The following is a 22097-nucleotide window of genomic DNA, read 5'->3' as shown; positions in this document are numbered from 1 at the left end:
GCACAAAGTGAGATGGAAGTAGAACTCTCCATCCAAGTTTAGGCGTGCAGCCAACAGGGATTCTAGAGTCAGTTTGGCAGCCTATCTAGATTGAATTTTCAACCGAAGTTCCGAGCTCTCATGATCTCTGCAACCACTCCGCCGGTATCTATGCAGAGTTCACCATTCCCAGAATTGCAATGAACCAGTACTACGTGAAGAGATGGCATGACTAGATGGACTTCCAGGTGAGGCTTATGCGGGGAGTTATGTATGTGACCGCGTGGCTTGCATGGCTTCCATGGCACCCTCCTTGCGTGGCTCGATCTGTACGCAACCACCGCGTTGACGCAACACCGAGCAATAGCTCCCTGGTCCCCACCATTGAATGAAAGCTATGACATGGGTGAGCATCTAGACTGAGCTAAAATTGAACCAAAACAGCATCTAGACATCATGGGCTAGAATTTGATGATGCCTTCCAACACCCCCACGCCATTCACCTGTCCACCGACGGCATTTAGACATCACGGGCTGAAAACGGTCCGAGCATGCTGCCTTTAATCAACCCCAAATTTGGGGTTAGGTGCGGTGGCAACAGGGTCTACCGTTAGTCGTACGGGTCGGATCTCACTCGGAGCAGAGAAAGCGCCTCCTACCATGGAATCTTCCGGATGATCGTGATGCAATCGAGGGCAGTCATGATTATTGCCACCCCCAGAAAAGAGCAAAAATAGACCGTCGAGCCCGTGCGTTGCGACGTTCTTGTATCCGATAAGTTTAAAGCGTTCGGGGCCGAAAATTAAGAACTGAAGATGTGCCTGCGTGCATATTAGTTCATCATCCTGGAGTAATAACACCGATAAGCCGCTAGTCAACTAGCGTGTCTGGCTATACAACCACACCAATGCATGGACCATGTCCAACCCGTTTTTGGGCTTCTCGCGGCTGTGATCTTTTTTTTCTTCTGGTCGTTCTTGACCGTTGAAGACCCCAGAAAGAGCATTTGAGCATGACGTTGGCCGATTTGCCTCTCGCGATGAGGAATCTGCCCCCCGCCCCAGCTTTAGGAAGAGTCTTGCCACCATTGCGTCGAATGCACAAGCATCCTCAAGCTGAAACGGGGCGCCAGGGGGGCCGTACGGGGTCACCAAATTTCCAACACGACCCTTAATTTCTGGCCAATGGAAGGGAATGAAAACGAGGTTCACCAATGAAACGTAAAATAGAATACACTAGTTGTCGCTGCAGTATCAGCATTACAAGACAGTCGGCTGCAGCATCTTTGCCTCAGATTGGCGGCGGTTCTGGTACCTGCAGGCAGGTACCATTGGAGAGAGGGGGGGTGATGCCCCCAAGGTGGTAGTGACTTGTCTGTGTTTGATTATTATGATGTGGTGGTGGTGGTGATTGTGGTGAAGATGAGGTGAGGGACGATCCGCCAGTCAACCATGGATGCCCCCGAACAACAAACGCGACGGGGGTACAACAAGTCAACACCGATAGTTGGTTAGTTAGTTAACTACCCTAAAACAGTCGGTGTAATCATCAGAACCATAAGATCGACGGGCAGGGGGCGAGACTGTGTTGTTGTTCAGGAGGGGGGAGAAAAGTGCCAAAGGGGGCTAGTTGGGTGGGTTTAGTTAGTTCCATCGTTAGTTCTCCTGAACGCTCATTCTAATGCTTTTCTTCGACTGAACTTATTTATCTGCCTCGACGCCCGACTCTCCTCGACTCGGATCTGGCGATGAAGACCGTGCTGCTATCCTGCCCTGTCCACTGCTCGAATTGATCCACCCGCTCTATCCGCCGTCATGGACGATGCCGAGCCCGTGTCGCCCGGGGCTTCCCACACCCACAAACCCACCGACTCCATGGTCACCGTCTCGCTGTCCGATATCCAGTCCAACTCCGAACATACCCAGCTAGACTGGCGCTCCCTGGACATTCCCCCGACCTCCGCCGAAGAAGATGCTCCCCTCGAGTCCGAGGCCCACAGCCCCGAGGACGAGGAGCTTGGTCCCACCTTGCTCACAAACGCCGTGTACACCCCACCACCTATCGAAGAAGAAGAAGAAGAGGAAGATATTCCAGACTCGGATTCGGACTTGGACGATTTGGATTGGGAGCATCTGGATAGAACCGAGGAACAAGAACCTCGGGGAGAAGGATCCGACGATGTGCGTGATAGATCCAGCTTCCCCCAAAATAATGGCCGCGTGGCTAACCTGCAGTTCTAGTCAACGGCCCTGCTTCTGGCTCGTCTCGAGCAAGAAAACAATGCCCTGGCGACTAACCCGAAATCCGGGCTGGCCAATAGCCCCAATGTCTCGCAACACCAGAGGCAGTCCCGCTCACAGTCACTGCACCAGATCAAACGCCTGATCAATGAACCAACCCGGTCGGAGCTGCGGTACTCCCAGCTTTCTCCTCCGCCCATGACGGAGCTGGAGTTCTGGGCCGCCCTGGTGGCGGATTACCCCCAGACCGCGCAGCGTCTCCCGACCCTGACATCGAACAAGATCCAGGGGGTGTGCCCCCGCCGCTGCGAGGCGTAGTGTGGCCGAGTCTGGCCGGTGCCCGTGATGCCATGCTATTGGAGGAATTCCACCGATTGACCGGCGAAAGCAGTCCGTACAATGACCTAATCGGCAAAGACATTGGCCGCAGCTTTCCCAATGTCGAGATGTTCCGAGACCCCGCGGGCGAGGGACAGCAGATGCTGGCTCGCGTGCTACAATGCTTCAGCCTCTACGACACCAAGATCGGCTACTGCCAGGGCCTCGGGTTTGTCGTGGGCCCGTTGCTCATGCACATGACGGATGCCGAAGCCTTCTGCGTTCTTGTTCGGTATGATATCCTGCTTCCCCCGAAGATTGCATTCCCTAACCCGTTTGCAGGCTCATGGACCACTACAATCTTCGCACATGCTACCTGCCCGATCTCTCCGGCCTTCATCTCCATGTCTATCAGTTCCAGAACCTCCTGGCACGGCACCGACCCGCCCTCTTTGAGCACTTGGAAGCGCTGAACGTGGAGCCAGCGTACGTTTCACAGTGGTTCCTGTCCTTTTTTGCGGTGGTCTGTCCGCTGCCCATGCTCCTGCGGATCTACGATGTCATCTTCCTGGAGGGCGCCATTGAAACGTTGATGCGTGTCGCGCTCTCCCTCATGCAGCGCAATGAGAAGAAAATCCTGGCATGTACCGAATTCGAAGATGTGATGCAGCTGCTGCTCTCGCGCAGCTTGTGGGATATCTACGCGTTCAACGCCGATGATCTCGTCAACGACTTCGTGTCGCTGACACCGCTGGTCACCAAGGAGAGTTTGCAGGCCCTCGAAGCCAGCTACAACCAGTCCCAGGGCGTGCCGACAAGCATTACCTTCCCCTCCATGCAGGCGGCAGCCACCCGCTTCCTCGGCCGTCTATGGGCGAGCTCCTCCGTCTCTCACAACTCCCTCAAAGCTCTCACTCCAAACCCGACTCCTTCCCGCCCCCCGAGCACCATCCGGCGCTCCACCTCCAAACAGAGCATGACCTCGACACTGAACTCGGTTGAAAGTGCTTCTGTTGCCAGCACGGCCCCGACCGAGGCCTCGTCGGCCATGACGATTGACGGCCAGAAATCGCGCGTCAAATCCAACATGTCCTACAACAAGGACCGAGATCTCCACTCTCAGATCGAAGACCTGCTCATGGCCCTGAGCGAGCTGCAGCGCCAACACGCAGACCTCACTCGCGAAATACAGCAGGAGCGAGAGGAGCGCGAGGAAGACCAGCTGGTGGCGAAGGCCATGTTGAACCACCTCCAAGAGATAAGCTCGGACGCACAACCGACGGATCTCATCGCCAAGGCGCAGGCCCGGTTCACCCCGTGCGAGGCAGAACCCAAGCGCGAAGAAATCGTGCAGACGAAGCACCAGCTTCACGACGAGGTGGCCCACTGGAAGGAAATGCACCAGATCGAGGCCAGTCGGCGTCAGGACCTGACGCGACGGATGGATGAGTTTGAGCAAGAGAATGCGTCCATGAAGGAACAGCTCCGCGAAGCTCGCAGCCGGATCCAAGATGGATACCGTGATCGACAGCGCCTGGAGCGCACGAACCAGGAACTGCGCGCTCTCAAGAGCCCCGCGGCCTCGGAGGCGTCCACGCCCGCCGAGGTCGTGTACTCCTCCGCCTCCGAGATTAGTAGCGAGGCGACCTCCCCGGGCCTGCGCGAGCTGACGCTGGTGCGCACCAATTCGGTGAAGAGTCCGACCTTCAACAAGCGGTCCAGCAGTCTGGGACTGCAGACTATACTCTCCACCACTAATAACCAGCCCGGAACCGACGAAACACTGCTGCTGGAGCTGGTCAACGCGAAGACGGCCGAGGCAGTCGCGCAGCAGGAGCTGGAGGAGGTGAAGGGCAAGCTGGAGGCGCTGCGAAAGTTGGTCGGCTCGTCTACCCCCACGCCCGGCAAGGAGAACCGAAATTCCCTCCTCGGGGGGCGATCCTTGACGGCGCAGAGCAGCATCCAGAAGACCCCGACTGAGCCAGCCAAGCCTGCGGCCACTCCGGGCGGATTCTTCAGTGGCTGGGGACGTCGGGTCGCGACGACGCCGCCGGTCGGCGCTGAAACTCCTTGATGACCTGATCTCGGTTTGCATATCCTTTGTTTCCCTTCCTCTCATTTGTCACATTTTTGGCGAGCGATGATTTGATGTTTCTGCTGTCTGTCTGTTCCATCCCTTCTCTTCTCCGTACATAGATGATATCCCTCTCGTTGCATACTTGTCCATAGTACCTACTATTTGATCCTATTCTTGTCCATAGCCCCATATGACATGATCCTCTTGGATATACACCTCCTATTATCGTTGGACCTTGGCGACTCCACTGCCAGAGTTCCTTCGGGGCCAACCCTCTGAACAAGCCAGTCTCAACGGTACATATTATGATTGTTATTATCCACGAACTGACGGCACATCATGGTGACTGAGCTATCATAACCACTCCTGGCTTGGATATGCCGATGCAGAAGAGGTACGTTTTGTGCTTGACAGGTCGCTAAGTTATGCTAACCCTGCGCAGTGGGAAAATGAACACCGGTCACTCTGTCTTCCGCCCATGTCCCTGCACCCAGTCAAGGATATTGTGCAGTGAGATCCATCTTTTGTGTCAATTTCTGCGATATACCCAGTAGAGTACCATGATGATGTCTATAATAATGAGCATATATCAAGCAATCCAATGTCTTCAACTAGCCAGACCCCCAATGATCACCTTGATTACACTCTCTTTGCCCTGTCGCACCAGCTCAAATGCCTCCTCGGCCTGCTCGAACGTGTACCGATCCGTGATGAGTCGCTTCACGTCGATCTTGCCGCTGGCAATCAGATCAACGGCCGTCGGGTAGCAGCCCGTCGTGTAGCGGATGGAGCCGCGGATGGTCAGGTCGCGAATGCACGCCGTGGTGATGGGGAAGTTGACGTTCTGTCCGTTATTCAGTATATCAGCAGACGACGCAAGGGTTGTCGAAACTCACTTCTTTGCCCATCCCGGCCTGCACATACATGCCTCCCTTCTTGGTGAGATGCACTCCGGTCTGGATACATGCCTGCGCACCCGTCGCCTCTAGCACGACATCAGGCCCCTCGCCAAGGTCGAACTGTTCCTTCATCATCCTTGCCACCTCCTCGCTCCATGCATTGTCATCCACATCCTCAGGCTTAACCGGCGGCACAAACACACCGTCCGCTCCAAGCGACCGCGCAAACTCAGCCCGTGACTGGCTGATATCCACCCCAATGACCCTTTTTGCAGCATACGCCTTGCTCACAGCCTGGCAGAGCAGCCCAATAGGTCCACACCCGAAGACAACGACTGTCTGGTTAGGCTTCACTTTGCCAACCTTGGTGATCTGGACAGCCACCGCGACCGGCTCAACCAGCGCCCCTTCTTCAAGATCCATGTGCGCCGGCAGCGGGTAGCAGAAGTCCGCCTGTGTACTATAGTACTTGGACAGTGTTCCGTCGTGCGGTGGTGTCGCTGCGAAGACGGTGTCCGGGCAGAGATTGTATGAGCCGCTGCGGCAGTAGTTGCAGCTGGAGCTGGTCAGTGATCTTTTATCAGGCCAGGGCTGGTTGGCTGTGGAACGTACTGTCTGCATGGCACGCCGGGCTCAACGGCCACCCGATCACCCACTTTGACATTCCTCACAGCTGGACCAACCTCCACAACTGTCCCGGAGCTCTCATGGCCGAGTACGATAGGTGACCGGAGAATGAAATCTACGAAAATGTTGTTTGAGTCGCCTATCCAGAACTCAGACACATATTACCTACCTCCGATTCGTCCTCGCTGCCAGTAGTGTACATCACTACCACAAATACCTGTCTGCGCAACGTGAATGCGCACATCCCATGGATCTCTCAGTGGGAGCACGCTACGGTCTTCGAAAACGACGTCCTTGATGGCACGGAGGACGAAAGAGCGGTTTGTTTCCTGGCAGCTGTTAATAAGACCGGACACATGGAGGACTTTGTTGTCTTACGCTCATGTTGTTTGAATACATATGTGATCGTGAAAATGGCAGTGGATGAAGTTAGCTTTAATCTTTACCTTGTCATGATTCCCCGCATGACGCAGACAACTTACTCCGCGAAGGATCCACCCCGTCCCGTACTGAGTGGATGGTGCTATAACAAATCACACAACTACTAGGTGTTTATAGTCATCTATTATGAAATGTCTAGCCTCTATTACAGACACTCGATGGCGGTCCGAGATAGCATTCCTTGACGCCGGGGCCAGACTCAGAATGATCTTTTCCAACACTATATTGGAGTGATTTAACCGGACACGGACCGTATGTTCCCCTGTCGTGTTGGGGGGACTTCATGATCTCTCTTCCAGATACAATTCATCACAGCCTCTCGCCAGCCCTCCGCCGGTAACTTACCATGTTTTTTCTGAAAGCAAATAATGCATCTCGACTGTGCCGTCGTCAACTTGGAGGTCATACGCGTGCGTACGTGTTCTCGCATCCCGCGTTTCCTGTAACCATTTCCTTGTGATTGTTTCTCGTTTAATCATTCCCCGTCGATCCATACTGATTGCCATTCGGCAGAGGCGGAAATGATTTCTGGGAAAGCGAATTACTGCATCGGCGTGAGAATTGATTCCGACAGTAGGTAAAATAGGTAAAATCCGGTATGTAGAACGAGTTACATTCGGCAAATGAATTCACCATCACCATCATGCTAGCTCATCCTCTGGCCCGAAAATGGAGACGTCTAAAGAATGACTCGGGCAGAATTTTTGAACCAAGTCCATAAGGCCATCTGAGGGTCCATGCCAATCAATTATACTATACAGGATTCTCACACTGCCCGAGAATTCTAGCCTAATATCAGCGAATGCTAGCTAGCGAGAGATTAGTTTCAAATCCTAATTAAATCAATGCTCTTCTCGATCGAGCTACAGTGTCATCCTCTATGCGCAAAGGAGCCGAACCCGAAATCGAAGAATGTAGGGTGGATAGCTTACATACAAACCTAATTGTTGTTTATCCAATTATTAATGTTTCCATTATTCTTTCCTTCTTCTGTTCAAGATCCGTATAGTTACATTTGACTATAGTTACCTCCGGCGGCTTTCCGGCGACTCGCTAAGAACAGTTAAAGATCAGCGATCCGACCTTGATTTTTTTCACCGCGGCTGACACGTGCGTAAGCAATTCTCCTCATGGGTCTTGCACTATCACTGATTGGCCCGATTTTTCATGCCGGAGTATAAACCATCACCGACACGGGATTTATTTATGCATTGTTTGTGACATATTATGGTTGCCCATTCCCGCATTAGAAGATTCAGGATTCCTGCAGAATCATGAAGCACTCCATTTCTCTTACTGTACTGGCCCTCGCCGGCGGCGTGCTGGGCTATGATTATCCGCCCATCCCCAAGGACCTCACTACCCCGTCCCAGCAACGGCTGGCTATCCACGGCCCCAATGGTGAGCGACGTCTTGTCCATTTTCGAATAATTTGGTCCTGACCTTTCCTCAGCGGTGTCGGTCGCCTGGAACACATATGCTCCGTTGAATCACACCTGTGTGAGCTATGGCACCTCTGAAAACGACCTGTCTAAAATGCGGTGCTCCTCGTCCGCCTCCACCACCTACCCGACCTCGCGCACTTGGTCCAACGTGGTGGTTCTGACTGACCTTACCCCGGCGACGACGTACTACTACAAGATCGTGTCTACCAACTCAAGCGTTGATCACTTTCTCAGTCCCAGGACTCCCGGTGATCAGACGCCATTCAACGTGAGCGTCGTTATCGACCTGGGCGTCCAGGGTGCGGATGGGTACACTGTGAAGAAGAGGGACTCTCCTCCTACCATCTCTCCCGCTCTGAACCACACCACCATTCAGCGCTTGGCAAAAACTGTCAACAGCTATGAATTTGTGATTCATCCCGGGGATTTTGCCTATGCCGACGATTGGTATCTCAAACCCCAGAATCTGCTCCACGAGAAAGATGCGTACCAGGCTATCCTGGAACAGTTTTATGCTGAGCAGCTGGCTCCCATTTCTGGCCGCAAACTCTACATGGCCAGCCCGGGTAACCACGAGGCCGACTGTGAGGAGATTGACTATACTACGGGTCTTTGCCCCGAGGGCCAGCGTAATTTCACCGACTTCATGCATCGCTTCCAAGACACCATGCCTACTGCGTTCGGCTCCTCCTCATCCAGCACGAAGGCTCAAACCCTCGCTCAGAAAGCGCAGTCCCTCGCCAATCCGCCTTTCTGGTACTCTTTCGAATACGGCATGGCCCACATCGTCATGATCGACACTGAAACTGATTTTCCGTCGGCGCCGGATGGTCAGGATGGCTCAGCTGGTCTTGATGGTGGGCCTTTTGGTGCTCCACACCAGCAGCTCGACTTCCTGGCCGCTGACCTGGCCAGCGTCGACCGGTCTGTGACGCCATGGCTCATTGTCGCCGGACACCGACCATGGTACTCAACCGGCTCTGGCAATGGCTGCGGGCCATGCCAAGATGCCTTTGAGTCTCTATTCTATGAATACGGCGTGGATGTGGGCGTTTTCGGCCATGTGCACAACTCTCAGCGCTTTTATCCGGTCAACAACAGCATTGCGGATCCCCACAACATGACCAATCCCTCAGCACCCATGTACATTGTTGCTGGAGGTGCGGGCAACATTGAAGGATTGGATTCACCGGGAAGTGAGCCCTCCTATACGGCCTTTGCCTATGGGGATGATTACAGCTACGCCACATTGAACTTCCTGGATCAAAAACATTTACAGGTTACCTTCGTCCGGTCCTCTACGGGAGATATCTTGGATTCGAGTGTGCTGTACAAGAATCACTCGACCCAGTTCGTTGTGCAGTGAGTTGCAAACGAGTCCCATCGCTTTGTAGATATCCATTTTTGAAACCTACTCTCGGATGCGCGAAATGCAGAGTTACAATGATACGTATTGTAAATCGTGTGACTGGTGTTAGCTTGCCTTTTTGACGACAATTACTTGATAAAGCGATGAAATTGCAAAGATTTTTGATGGACCTTCGCCACTCCTAGTGGTGTTGTGTCCAGTAAGCAGGATAATGAGATAGTAGACAGAGGTGAGCATATAGGGTAGCCTATTGGACGGATATTTGGTATAGTTGTGATACAGACTTCCGCACTTTTTGGAATGAGCTATCTCCGAACTACACGTATACAGCCAAGTGCAAACCGAGCTTCACTTATCTACACTCTTCTCTTAGATTCTGGGCAAAGGAATGATCTCCTCTCCTTGGCTCTTATCAGTAACCTCTTCCTTCCATACGGGCATCTCCTTAAAACCAAAGTCCTCAGCTAGTACGTAATGCGCTGCTTGAGGTCCCAGATGGAGAATCTTTCCAAAGAACTTGACGACAATGAACATGATTCTGGTATATGATAGTGACCGGATGGGACTCGCATGATCCAGACGCCCCAACCGGTCTCAGGGTTGATAATATGCGGTTGGCCGGGTGCCAGCTCCTGTCCACCCTCGATAATAGATCGCATTTGCTCATTGTACTGCGCAAGCGCAGCTGAAGGGTCCGGGCTTTGTCCCTTGATGTATTGCTGGACGTAACATGCTAGCTTGTAGGCTGCGCTGAAAGCCATGCTCGTGCCTAGGCCCGAGATGGGAGACGCAAAATACCCATCCGTGTTGTTGGTAAGAATGTCTGGAGAGAAGCAGACTGAAGGCTCAAGTGATAATAGAGGGTGAATTGGCTTGCTCTGCATCACCCAGGGGAACCACCCTTCCTTTAGTCCAGCTGTCCATCTTTACATGCGAGACAGCGTCGGAGTAGAAATAGTCGGTTGCTTTCAGCTCCCGGATGATTCTGTCGCACTCCCACCCGGCGTCCTTGTTTTTCAAGCTGGCGGCTTGGCGGTGGGGCCTTGAATTAAGAGAAGAGTGTAAAATAGTGAAGCTAATTTTGCATCTAACTGTACTTGTCTATGCTTAACGGAGCCCTCTGTTCCGATCTTTGTATACACGCTGTGGAGCCCGGAACACCCCAGCCGCTCGGAGTTGGTGCGAGTGCGGGGGAGAAGTGAAAAAGGAACAGAGAGAAAAACAGAAACAACAACTATCTATACTCCGATCTACTGTCACCAAGATGGTCCTCGCCCAGCCCCAGAACCAGCATGTCATGAAGGCGTTCGATCTTACCGGCAAGGTTGCCGCAGTGACCGGTATGCCAGACTCCCAAGAGTCCCAAAGCCGGACTGACAGACATCATCAGGAGGTGCCCGTGGAATCGGTCTCGAGGTGTCCAGAGCACTAGCTGAAGCAGGTGCCCACGTAAGTCAGATATCTATTTAAGAAAGCGTGACATGCGGGACTAACCAAGATGCAGGTGGCCTTGATCTACAACTCGTCCAAGACCGCCGACGCGACCGCGGCCGAGATCGCATCTGCGAACAATGTTCGCGCAGCTGCGTACCAGGCAAATGTAGGGGTTCAGTCAGAAATCGAAGCGGCCGTACAGCATATCTCCAAGGACTTTGGAAAGATTGATATCATTGTCGTAAACTCCGGAATTACTTCGTGTGTCGCGGCCGAAGACTATACAACGGAGCAGTGGAGCGATATCATGAAGGTCAACCTCGATGGAGCCTTTTACACTGCCCAAGCTGCTGCGCGTATCTTTAAGACGCAGGGACATGGAAATGTTATTTTCACAGCGTCCGTCAGCGCGACGCTGGTGAATGTCCCTCAGAAGCAGGCTGCGGTAGGTCAAATCCTATTCATTGCTGGGGTATCCGCTAACTATAGATAGTACAACGCTTCTAAAGCAGGTGTTGTCCAGCTGGCCAAGTGTCTGTCGGTGGAATGGGTTGATTTCTGCCGTGTCAATTGCATCTCACCCGGATTCATCGCAACCGAGATTCTGGATATCCACCCCCAAGAGTGGCGGGAGAAGTGGTTCAGCATGATTCCCGCAAAGAGGATGGCTGAGTGCTATGAGCTGAAGGGCGTGAGTTCTGCTTTTGAAAACATTACAGGAAGCATTTGCTGAAAAAAGAAACAGGCGTATGTCTTCTGTGCGTCCGATGCATCCAGCTATATGACCGGTGCCAACATCGTTATTGACGGTGGATACACGCTTCCTTAAACATAATCAGATCTGCTATTGATCCATAGGTATTACAGAATCGGTTTCCAGTCGTCATAATTGTGGTCTATATCGCTCAGTCTACGCTAGGAAGCCGGTTCATAAAGAGTATAATTGTAGATTCTTGCCTGTGCAAATTGCCAGTGATGTTGCCTTAAAAGGATACAAAAGGACATACAAAACTGAGCCTGTCAATTTACGCTTCTTTTAAATCAATTAAGGGTGAGATACGTTATACGAAAGCCAAATGGTATATATTCAAAGTCGAGTCGATATCGTCTAGAAATAAAGATACATTTTTCACTCGTGAAAAAGAGCACACTAGCAGAACCGGTGATCCTGAAACTGTGGTATTTATTCGCTCACGTCTTTTGTAGACTTCTGTTGTCTTAGGCGGAATAATTGAGCGATATCAGTCCAGAAACCCACCGGTTTGTCCACCAAACAGGTCTCGTAAGCGTCAATAAGCGGGCGATCCCAAACTAAGTCGAGTTCTTCAGGTTTCACGACTTTAGTCCGGTGCGTCAATTTCCACCCAAAGTACAGGATAGGGGCGACAATTTGCATGGTATAATTTTGAAAAAAGCCCGTGACACTCCAAGGATCGAACGCCGAGTACCCATAGAATAATAAGATGATGACCATGGCAACCAGGCCAATCCAGGCACAGTAAGGTTGGAAATAGCCGCAGTACGGGAAGGTCCCTCGGTCGACGCCCTGGCGCTTGCAGGCTTTATGAAATCTGATGTAAGTGATGCACATCACCAGATAGTCGATAAGGGCGCCGGCAGTGGTCAGGTCGATAAGCCATGTTAGGACCAGCGAGGAGGTATTCGACAGCTGCAGGAGCGAAAGAAAGGGGAAACACATGACAACAGCAAAGGCATAGATAGGAATGCCCCTTGCTGTCTTGGTCAGGACTCTGGGGGCGCGTCCATCGAGTGCTAGACCATAGAGAGAGCGTGTGGCGCAGTATGTCAAAGCATTGCCCGCCGAGAAGACGGAAGTCACGAGGAGAGCATTGACAATGTGAGGAAGAACATCGATCTTCATGTTAGACATAGCGATAAGGTAAGGGGAAGCACCGCCTCCTTTCTTGCTGCTTTTCCCAGCTAGAATCGCTTGAAGAGTGGGGTCATTCCATGGCACAACGATCCCGATGCAGAGAGCACTGAGCATAAAAAACAGTGCAAATCGCCAGTAGATAGTCTTGAATGCAGCCTTGATATAGATGCTAGGACGCTTGGCTTCTGCTGCTGCCATGGATATATACTCAGGGCCGACGATAATGAAAGCAGCAGACCATACAGTAGCCAGAAAGCCTTCAAAACGACCGAGGCTACCAGAAGCCCGATCTTCGGCGAAAGGACCCGGATTGCTCCAGTACCGGAATCCATATGCATCGTGTTGTGGATTACCACCGACCATGGTAATGAATGTGAAAAAAAACGTGACAAAGATCAGCAGGACCTTTCCCGACGAAAGCCAGAACTCGGCTTCCCCATACGCAGATACGGCAAGAAGGTTAAGAAGCCTGTTCTAATTTGTGAGCCTCTAGTCTTCTAATAAGGAAAATTTCGTCGGCTCAAGGGTAAATTGAGGTATAATCTCAGTAGATCAGAGAGGAAGAAGACAGAGAGGAATTCGTACCCATAAAGAATGATGCAAGCTATACAAACTGCAGCAACAGGAATATCATCTCTCCAATAGCTCAGGATGAGGTTGATAGCTGTTATTTCGAAAGGGATCATGAGCGCTTCATAGATGAAAAAATTCCACCCGACCATAAAGCCGAGTGCGTCGTCGACCCATTTTCCAGCCAGGCGAATGAACCCCCCGGGCATAGGATGAAGAACAATCATTTCAGCTATGCAATTATTCACGCAGCCGAGCACAAGGCAGTACGCAACATAGGAGATGAATAAACTGGCGGGTCCACCAGCAGCGAGTCCATTTCCTATAGTGATAAACAATCCTGTGCCAATCGACCCACCAATGGCTATGAGTTGAATATGCCTATTTTCGAGTCGCCTGTGGAGACCATTAACTGCTTGGAGTTGACCTTGAGAGACAGGCGCATCGGGCACATCTTTGACATCGTCGACGGCATCAGACTTCGACTTGTTCTCCATCTGGGAGAGGCTCTGAGAGGCGATTGCTGCGTGGGCGACTGCTGCGTGGGGAGAAATGGAGGAGAGTCGGTAATGGAGGCTAGCATCGATGATTGCTTCGTGGAGGGCCGCACTAGGGTAGCATAGGTTGCATACGAGATCGCCAATGGGCCAGGGTGCATACGGGCTGACAGGGAAGAATCTGATGCAAAAAAAAAAAAAAAAAAAAAAACCAAAAAGAGGTTCTAGGGAAAAAAGGGGAAGCGGGGATAGATGCACATACAACCCACTTTATATATTTGCGTCCAGCCAAGTCCGTTGTTTTCTACTGGCGAATTACAGTGTTCCTTTCTGGGAAGCGTGTCTCTAGATGTTGGGGTGGAGCGCCACTACCGCCAGAACCAGCCAGAGTAGTTACTGTAAGTGGTCGGAGGCTTGGCTAAAATCCAAAGCGGCTCATTTTCGCCGCCGAAATAAGAAGAAATGCGGTAGGTGGCTGAATCATGGCCGAATCTCCGGTTACTAGCGAGCTTCGCTCGACTCTGGGTCCAATACCATAAATCCCCCCACAGGGAAGGATTGCGCTTTCCCGCCTGGATGAAAAACAATATGAAATTACCCCTCGATCCTTTTTTTTTTTTTTTTAACAGTAAAGATCCACCAGTATTATTTGCTAATAACTACACAACCCAGAGCTGGTTCACCGACAAAACTTCGAAGGTTTGCTATTGGATAAAAACTAAGTGGAGCATTTAACCACTGTATCCGTGCTGCTATAACACAGGTTCTTAAGAGGAATAATCGCCCAGGCTCGGGGGCAGATCCTCCACATGCGTGCCCCACGCGCTCTCGCTCGAGCCCAGCTCAAGTTCAAGGACGCCGCCTTCAAGGAAGAAGTCATGGCTGATCCAATTCTTAGTCCAGGGCTTGCCGTCCCGCTTAACACTCTGGATGTAGATGTTCTTGTAGCTGGGATCGAAGTTAATGTTGCGGATCGTCGCCACATTGCCGGTCACAGTGTGACGGATGCTAATCTCCTTGAAATACGGTGGCGTGATGAGGTATACATCCTGTCCAGGCACAGGCCAGAGACCCATCATGCTGAGCACGACGAACGACCCCATGGCGCCGCTATCATCATTGCCTGCAATACCCGCAACTGTGGTGTTGAACTGCGAGGGAATGTAGTAGTGGCTGCGCTCCGCAGAAAGGGCGGGGCGTGCGGAGTAATGGAACTGGAAGACGGTCAAGAATGCCTGCTCGTCGCCTACATAGAGCAGCCCGGACTCATGGAAGTAGGTCAACCGATTCGTGAAGGATTTGGCGCCACCAAGGGCCGTGATAAGCGATCCCATGTCATGGGGCGCGTAACTAGCCGGAGACAGGTCAGTGAGCTGATTGCAAAACGGGGGAATGGGGAAGCCATAAACATACAAGGTGTAGAGGAAGGCGCTGCCCTCATAGGTCTCATGTCCATCGGGATTCAGGTAGCACGAGTCAAAGTTGAGCAACGGACTGCAGAAGATCGGATCCTGGTAGCCCCAAGTTCCATTCGTATACTTGGGCTGCAAGAATCCGGTGAAGCCAGTGTTGGTTCCGTTGATGTTGGAAGTTTGGTCCGCCTTGAACATGTGGGCCCAGTTGCCAGAGCGAACCGTATACTTCTCGTAGTCAGCATGATGGCCCAAGCCCTTGGCCATCTCAGAGATACAAAAATCGTTGTAGGCGTATTCCACGGTACGAGAGATACTGCGAGTGTGTGTACCCACGCCGTACGGGTCATAGTCGTCGGTGGGAATGTAACCCAGGTTCTTCCAGCTGTGAAGACCACCGCGTCCCTCAACGTTCCAGTTCGCAGGCTCCACCTCGGCGTCTTTGACCACGGCCTCGTAAGCAGTATCCCAGTCAATATCCTGGACCTTCTTCAGATAGGCCTCTGCCAAAACGACATCTGCATTTGATCCGCCTTGAGTGAAGCCCTTGCACAACGACATACGGCAGTCGGGAAGGTAGCCCTCATGTCGGTAGGTATCAACCAGACTGCGCATCATTCGGGATTGCGAGATAGGGTCCAGCAGAGTCAGGAGTGGGTGGATACTGCGGAAAGAGTCCCAGATGCTGAAAGCGCTGGTGTTAGCTTCATACGTTGGTTTATTGCGGGCATATCTCACCAATAGTAGCTGTCATAGTACGGCTCGGTACTCTGCCACAGAGGGTTCTCCCCTGTATAATCCTGTGGGCTGATCATAGCCCGGTAGGCCCCACTCCAGAAAACTGTCTGAAGATCAGAGGACACTCCTTCCGCATCCACAGTTATAACATTCAACTTCTCCCGCCAAGCAGCTTCGGCGGCCGATACTGTGCCTTCAAAGTCAAAGTTCGGTTGCTCCTTTTCGGCATTGGCACAAGCCTGATCAACACCTATGAAACTCACGCCGACGCGAGCCAGAATGGTGTTATCCTCAGGGCTGTTGAACTGGACAAATGTACCAGCGGAGAGAGTGGCCGGCGAGTTTGTTCCATCCGGAGTAAGCGAAACTGACTTTCGGGTGGTATTCGCTCGGTTCTGCACCCATACACCAGTGTTGCGAACATCAGCTCCTTTGAAGTCCGCGCAGAAGTGCATGTCATAAGTGCCGATACCAAAGCTTGGGCTAAATGTGCCATTGCCGGTGAGCCGTCCCGTCGATGGGTCGACTAGGGCAGTTCCGTTCTGGCGTGACTGCGGCAAATCCATCAGATCCACCAGAATCACAGGGCTGAGCGATTCAGACGACGTGCCATCGAAAGTGAACCGATATAGGGCCGATCGGTTAGTCGTGGTCATCTCGGCCTGAATTCCATTCTCCAAATTAATGCTGAAATATCCCGGACGCGCCTGGGCCCCATCTGAGGAGTTCGACCAAGCCGCCGCTCTGTCGTTCATCTGCCACTTGCATTGGTTGATGTCGTTGTTGGGGCAGCTCGCTTGAGGGAAAATTGGGAAGTTGCCCAGTGATGGGGACTGGTTGTACGAGTCAGAAAGTTGAATGGGTCACAATCGAACAGGCTGGAAAACCTACACCTCCCGTGCCCGAATCATGCATGTGCGAGAATCCGTAGACGTACTTGTCGTCCCAGGCAAATCCGGCTTGGTTCTCGCCAATGGTATCTGCCACAGCTTTGGCCATGCCTAGTGCTGGTCAGTCCTGCCAATCTATTCAGCAGTTTGTTGGGGCTACGAACCAAACGGGAGATTCGCTCCGGCAAAGACATGGCCTGCCTCGATTGTTCAAGATTAGTTTGAGGTCGATGCAGATTTCTCCTCATTGAATCGCACCTCCATTGGCCGTCCCAATAAAGGGATCAACATAATCCAGAACGTCAGAAGCCTTCGCAGACACTCCCGGCACGCTTAGAGCAACTGAGGCATACAAGGTCGCTGCAATTGTGCCCAGGGGCGCCGACTGGGGCTGAAACAGCGATCGCATGATGGGCTCAGACACTGGACAGGACGGTGCCAATTGAGGAGCAGAGGCAAGTTCAGGGCGAGCCTCGCAGCTTCCGTATTCGCGAATAAGCACAATTGGTGTTCCAGAATGGACCTCGAGCTTTGTTTAACTATTTAACTAACGAGTCGCGAAAAGTCGCGGGGCAGCATTCCACCGACGATCGACAGGGAGACACCCCTGTTGGACCGGCCATAGACAAACAACGCCAGCGAACATTCTCGTAATGTCGCATTGGTGGCCCTGAGTAGTAAAGCTGCGGTGCGACACGATAACTCTAGCCTCCCTTGTTCTCCTCAACCAGCGGTAGGTACCGCTGCTGTCCCCCACATGGCGCACATCCGCGGAGCAAGCAAAGACCACACGATGTGCAACGGAGATGCCCAAACAGGATTCTTGGCAAGGTTCGGAGTAAAGCGACCAGCGGAAATTTCCCCGAGGTGCCTGATTGCGCCGATCTTTATATGTTTATGGCGAATCAACAACTCCTGGGTCGCGGGGAAATTTGAGCAGGTGGAGCTGTCTCCGCATCAATCATGTAACCCTCTGTCAGTGTCGCAGTTGATTTAATTTACCCGGAGTCTGACCGGCGCAAATAATTGATAATTGGGCCAATGATTGTTCGATTTGAAACTGGTCGTTTTTAGGGTTGTTGCACTAGTCAGCCAACCGTCCTCAAAAGCTTGGCTGAGCCAAAAGATTCGGACAGATGCATGAGCGTTCCTGGCGTCAATGTGCTGTCGGAGGTTTCGTCTATTTTGCCGTTCGAAACATCCGTCCCCTCAGATGAGATCAAGGGCAATGCTGTCCCAGGATTTGCTGCTCATGTCTGCTGACGGTCTCGGAGTATTGGGCGAGAAGGCCGATGAACTAGAGAATCCAGGCTCTTTGGAAGGCACTGCTGCGCCGAGATATGTTCTCCTTTGAGTCTTCTCGGTCCGCAGCCTGGAAACCTCCTCGCGCAGAGCCGTAGTCTCGGAAAGAAATGTATGATGTGATTCGATTTCTTTCCTCATCAAGCTCAGTTGACGTCCTCCCCGACGGTCCAAGCACCTGAAAGGAACTTTCTGATCCAGTCATGATGGATGTGACTCTGTGCCTGAGGCTGATACCTGGGGGTGACATAGTCTCGCCTTGTTTGTTCATTGCTAACATTATCTCTGCCCAGACGATGGCAAGACCGAGGTCTTTTATTGGTGGTTGTGGATGATCGACACCGATCGACGGATGATGGCATTCTGCCGGGCGGTCAGCCCCTTAGCTAGTCATCATCCCTGCACGTTCAATTCTGTTCCTTCTTGCTCGGTCTACATGCCGGCATCTCTATTTGCTTCGCGAATCTATTGTGCAATTCTCCCGTGCTGACATTGTGCAAAATGAAATATTCGTGATATGCTTGCGGCGATTGGGTGCGTTGTCATTAACGACATAGGCCGGAGGTCGATTCCGGTGACCTCAACACTTCACCAGTCCGACAGAAAACCAGCACGATGCCTGGGGTACCATCCAACAAGGCTTGCGAGCGATGTAAGAAGAGACATCTGAAGGTTGGTACATCGATACCAAAATTTTCTCTCTTTTATTAATTCGCCACCAGTGCGACGAGACTCGTCCTGGCTGCCAGCGGTGCATCGCCGCCGGCGTGGACTGCCCGGGATATGTTCAAATGCGCAAATTCATCGACCAAGGGGCTTCAGTCAGACGCCGCTATGCCCCGTACCAGGAATCCCACCCCAAAAATGTCAACGTTTCCACGGCAAGTAAAGTAAGTAAAGAAGGATCATATAGGCTCTTATCTTGCCAGGCGACTGTGAATCGTACTAATCAGAAACAGCATTCTGAGGCGAATGAACAACGGAATACGCAGTCACCGGAGATGGCGAAGGACAACCCGACCTTGCATCTGCAGATGGAAGAGGCGAAACTAGACTCGCAAACTAGTCCCAGGGACACGGACGACATGCCTGGTCCCGCAATGACACCAGGCGCTGTTCAATCACTGTATTCCGGTGTCCCGGTTTTTGGAGGAGAAGGCAGCGGATCGACAAGAAGCACTATCTATAGCTTGGCCTCACCAATCGCCTCTACGGGTGCCTTGACAAGTAATGAACATTCCCCTCCTAATCGTCCTGGTGTCACACGACTTGTTACTTCAGAGAGCCTGTCGCAGCGGAGTGAAAAAGAGGAATTCCAAGACATCTTCTCAGAGCTCATGACTGGCACTGAGCATGAGACTGCCTTCCTTACTCGATATTATTCTGACGTGCTAGGTCCTTGGTAATCGATGTTGTTCTTCTTTCCGAAGGAATGACTAACTTTTCAAATAGGCTGGACCTCTCGGACAGTGGGAAGTTCTTTGCTGTGTACGTGCCGATCCGAGCTATCAACAACCAATCTCTCAAATACGCAATTGCGGCTTTGGCAGCCAAGCACTTAGGACAGGTCAAAGGGGCTAAATTGCCTGCGGGTAGTGGCATGTTTACAAGTCCCGCCATCATGGAGACCTATCCCAATTCGACCCAGGTGGACTGGTTTCTCAAAGCTGCAAACTACTATTACCTGGCAGTTTCTGAGCTGAACACCGCCACTTCCGACGGCTATATGTCTGTATCTAGCTCGGCTGTGCTGGGGTCACCTATTGAGACGCTGGGTCGGTGGCTGAACTCTGACTCTACACAATCCGGATTGGACCTGGCGAGTAATGCTCCATTTACCGCCAATCTTTTACGAAAGACGGAGGAACTGCTTGCGGTCGTTGTGCTCCTGACGTTCTATCGACTCATGGATATCAGTGGAGACGAATGGCACGAGTGAGCATTCCCATATGAGCTTTTGGTTATTCTTTTATTGACGTAATCAGACAATTGACAGGCATCAAGTCTCTATTTGACTCTCTTACCCATGTGCATATGACCTCGTCAGCTATGTTTTGCCATGGTGTTCGCGCAGCGTTTTGGAATTTTGCGCGTCAGGACTATCTTGGTTCTTACTTTACCCGCTCTCCAACACACCTTGATCCAGAGAATTTGTTTCTCTGGCGCACAGCAGGGATTTCAATCAATTCGCAGGATAGCAAGTTCCACATCAATACGTCTGCAGTATACGCCGTATCCCAAGAGGACCAGGCGGCCAATGGCTTGATTTGGCTGATCAACAAAGTGATCAATTTTCTAGCGAGATCGAAACAGTCACAACTAGCACAGTGGGCCGGGTCTCCGCACCCCGAATCTCCCGAAACGCAAGCAGCCGACATTGACACTTGGCTTAAGCTCTGTTTCGATTTGCAGACATGGTTTGAAGGCGTGCCGGAGACTTTCCGCCCATGCGTTCGCATCGAACACCCTAAAGATCATTCAAAACCATCAGAAAAGAGCAGTCTTCCATTTCCAGAGGTGTTTCATGGTCTGACTACTTGTGCTGCCGCCATGCAACATTATCATTTCGGGCGGATTGCCTTGCTGCTCAATCGACCGCCCGATGTTGTCAGTGCCCCAAGTACAGCGTTCGATCGGTTACAAGGCTACCGTGAAGTGACGAAAGAAGTAGAATATCGCTGCCGAGAAGTCTGCGGCATTGCGTTAGGAAGACCACAGGGCGGCTTACGCATTTACATGGTTCCACTCTTGTACGCTGTTGGGCAGTGCTTGGAGAATGCAGCAGAGCACGACATTATTGTTGATCTCTTACGTGGAGTCGAGGCTGACCTGGGGTGGGCTACTGAATACGCGGTTCAGAAGCTACAGGCTTCTTGGAGCAGATGATGTTGCCACCGGGTTTCTCGGGTTGACACGGGAATAATGTTTTCTGTAGCCCATACAACAGCATCCTGTATACATACGTTGGGCACCGTAATTAGATTTAGGATACCATTAGATGGATGACACCTGTCAGTATTGAAATTTCGCGATCAATGGTATCAAAATCTCCTTGCCCATTCATCGGATGTGGTTCTATCCCCCGGATTTCCCAAGGCCCGGCAGATCCTCTTCACACTAGGTATTGACATATTCTCGGCTGGATGTTGATGCCTTACTTGACAGTAATAATGCCTGTAGCCATGAATTAGTTAATTAGTTAGTACCCGGTTTAGTAAGACTCTCTATCCCTAGCATACAAAAGTAGCGCCCAAGAACTGCTAGGAACGGGATCTTCTGCGCTTTCTGAGTGGCAAAAGCACAACAACTGCGGCGTACACAAGTCCGACGACTCCAGCGACAACGCTATACGCAATAACTGCCCCAACAGGAGCAATCGAAAGGCCGATTCTTGTTAGGCGAAAGCCTAGACCAGCATTGATAATGCCAAGGGTCATGAGACAACGACCAAGCCACCGGTGCAAGTAAGCAAATACACTCTTGCTTCCAGTTTTGTGAAAATACCTGTGTTGAAGAAAACCCATAGCAGGCTGAAAAAGAATAAGGCACGGGACGGTCACCATCCCGATAATTGGATGATAGGTCCGTATCAAATCAAGGCTTCTTGCCATTGAGATGCCGATTCCCATCCCGGCAATTGCCAAAGCGAGAGTAAAAAGCTGGAGAGAAGCATGGACATAGACAATCTTCGAATATGGAACAATATGAAGCATCAGAGCAAACGAAGGCAAAAATATAACAAAGACCAGAATCATAATAGTAGCATGGGCCTTCCTGAGCTTGTAAACAGACCCAGTGCTAACAGTCGAAATCGGATTTGATGAGCTTGAAGCCGGATTGTTCGAGTTTGTAAACGGGTTGTCAGCTGCGCCACCGGTTGCTTGTTGGAGGTCTACAGCTGCAATCCCCTCGGCGTCATGTATGGTTATTGATGCAGATAAGCTGTCGGTATTGAGTGGGCTGCC

The 22097-nt window shown here is 51.7% G+C and overlaps 8 protein-coding genes across 8 annotated transcripts; 4 read left to right on the top strand and 4 right to left on the bottom strand.

The window, feature by feature from the left end:
- Positions 1–1793: 1793 nt before the first annotated feature.
- On the top strand, positions 1794–4611 carry N7474_006329 (putative GTPase activating protein (Evi5); the record flags this gene model as incomplete). The annotated part of the gene is made up of 4 exons (XM_057197739.1): positions 1794–2159; positions 2220–2510; positions 2582–2829; positions 2880–4611. 4 exons carry the CDS (start codon positions 1794–1796, stop codon positions 4609–4611), a joined length of 2637 nt encoding a protein of 878 aa, XP_057051179.1.
- Positions 4612–5221: 610 nt separating this feature from the next.
- Positions 5222–6524, bottom strand: N7474_006328 (NAD(P)-dependent alcohol dehydrogenase; the record flags this gene model as incomplete). Its single annotated transcript, XM_057197738.1, has 5 exons — positions 5222–5458; positions 5511–6069; positions 6126–6255; positions 6310–6469; positions 6519–6524. 5 exons carry the CDS (start codon positions 6522–6524, stop codon positions 5222–5224), a joined length of 1092 nt encoding a protein of 363 aa, XP_057051178.1.
- A 1331-nt stretch (positions 6525–7855) lies between these two features.
- Positions 7856–9392, top strand: N7474_006327 (purple acid phosphatase family protein; the record flags this gene model as incomplete). The annotated part of the gene is made up of 2 exons (XM_057197737.1): positions 7856–7982; positions 8035–9392. The coding sequence occupies 2 exons, from the start codon at positions 7856–7858 to the stop codon at positions 9390–9392; spliced, it is 1485 nt and encodes a 494-aa protein (XP_057051177.1).
- Positions 9393–9859: 467 nt separating this feature from the next.
- N7474_006326 (uncharacterized protein) lies at positions 9860–10156 on the bottom strand (the record flags this gene model as incomplete). Its single annotated transcript, XM_057197736.1, has 1 exon — positions 9860–10156. The coding sequence occupies one exon, from the start codon at positions 10154–10156 to the stop codon at positions 9860–9862; it is 297 nt and encodes a 98-aa protein (XP_057051176.1).
- A 503-nt stretch (positions 10157–10659) lies between these two features.
- On the top strand, positions 10660–11658 carry N7474_006325 (SDR family oxidoreductase; the record flags this gene model as incomplete). Its single annotated transcript, XM_057197735.1, has 5 exons — positions 10660–10735; positions 10786–10844; positions 10900–11274; positions 11323–11520; positions 11575–11658. 5 exons carry the CDS (start codon positions 10660–10662, stop codon positions 11656–11658), a joined length of 792 nt encoding a protein of 263 aa, XP_057051175.1.
- A 354-nt stretch (positions 11659–12012) lies between these two features.
- N7474_006324 (uncharacterized protein) lies at positions 12013–13790 on the bottom strand (the record flags this gene model as incomplete). The annotated part of the gene is made up of 2 exons (XM_057197734.1): positions 12013–13192; positions 13309–13790. 2 exons carry the CDS (start codon positions 13788–13790, stop codon positions 12013–12015), a joined length of 1662 nt encoding a protein of 553 aa, XP_057051174.1.
- Positions 13791–14557: 767 nt separating this feature from the next.
- On the bottom strand, positions 14558–17239 carry N7474_006323 (glycoside hydrolase family 92 protein; the record flags this gene model as incomplete). The annotated part of the gene is made up of 5 exons (XM_057197733.1): positions 14558–15887; positions 15941–16773; positions 16832–16941; positions 16995–17027; positions 17089–17239. The coding sequence occupies 5 exons, from the start codon at positions 17237–17239 to the stop codon at positions 14558–14560; spliced, it is 2457 nt and encodes an 818-aa protein (XP_057051173.1).
- Positions 17240–18747: 1508 nt separating this feature from the next.
- Positions 18748–21018, top strand: N7474_006322 (Zn(II)2Cys6 transcription factor domain-containing protein; the record flags this gene model as incomplete). The annotated part of the gene is made up of 5 exons (XM_057197732.1): positions 18748–18804; positions 18855–19022; positions 19086–19534; positions 19585–20067; positions 20118–21018. The coding sequence occupies 5 exons, from the start codon at positions 18748–18750 to the stop codon at positions 21016–21018; spliced, it is 2058 nt and encodes a 685-aa protein (XP_057051172.1).
- Between the last annotated feature and the right edge of the window lie 1079 nt (positions 21019–22097).

Source organism: Penicillium riverlandense, assembly GCF_028828495.1.
Source record: "Penicillium riverlandense strain IBT 135883 chromosome Unknown utg000006l_segment0_segment0, whole genome shotgun sequence".
Lineage (NCBI taxonomy): Eukaryota > Fungi > Ascomycota > Eurotiomycetes > Eurotiales > Aspergillaceae > Penicillium > Penicillium riverlandense.
Note: the sequence above shows the minus strand (reverse complement) of the source record. Positions and strands in the feature narration are given on the sequence as shown.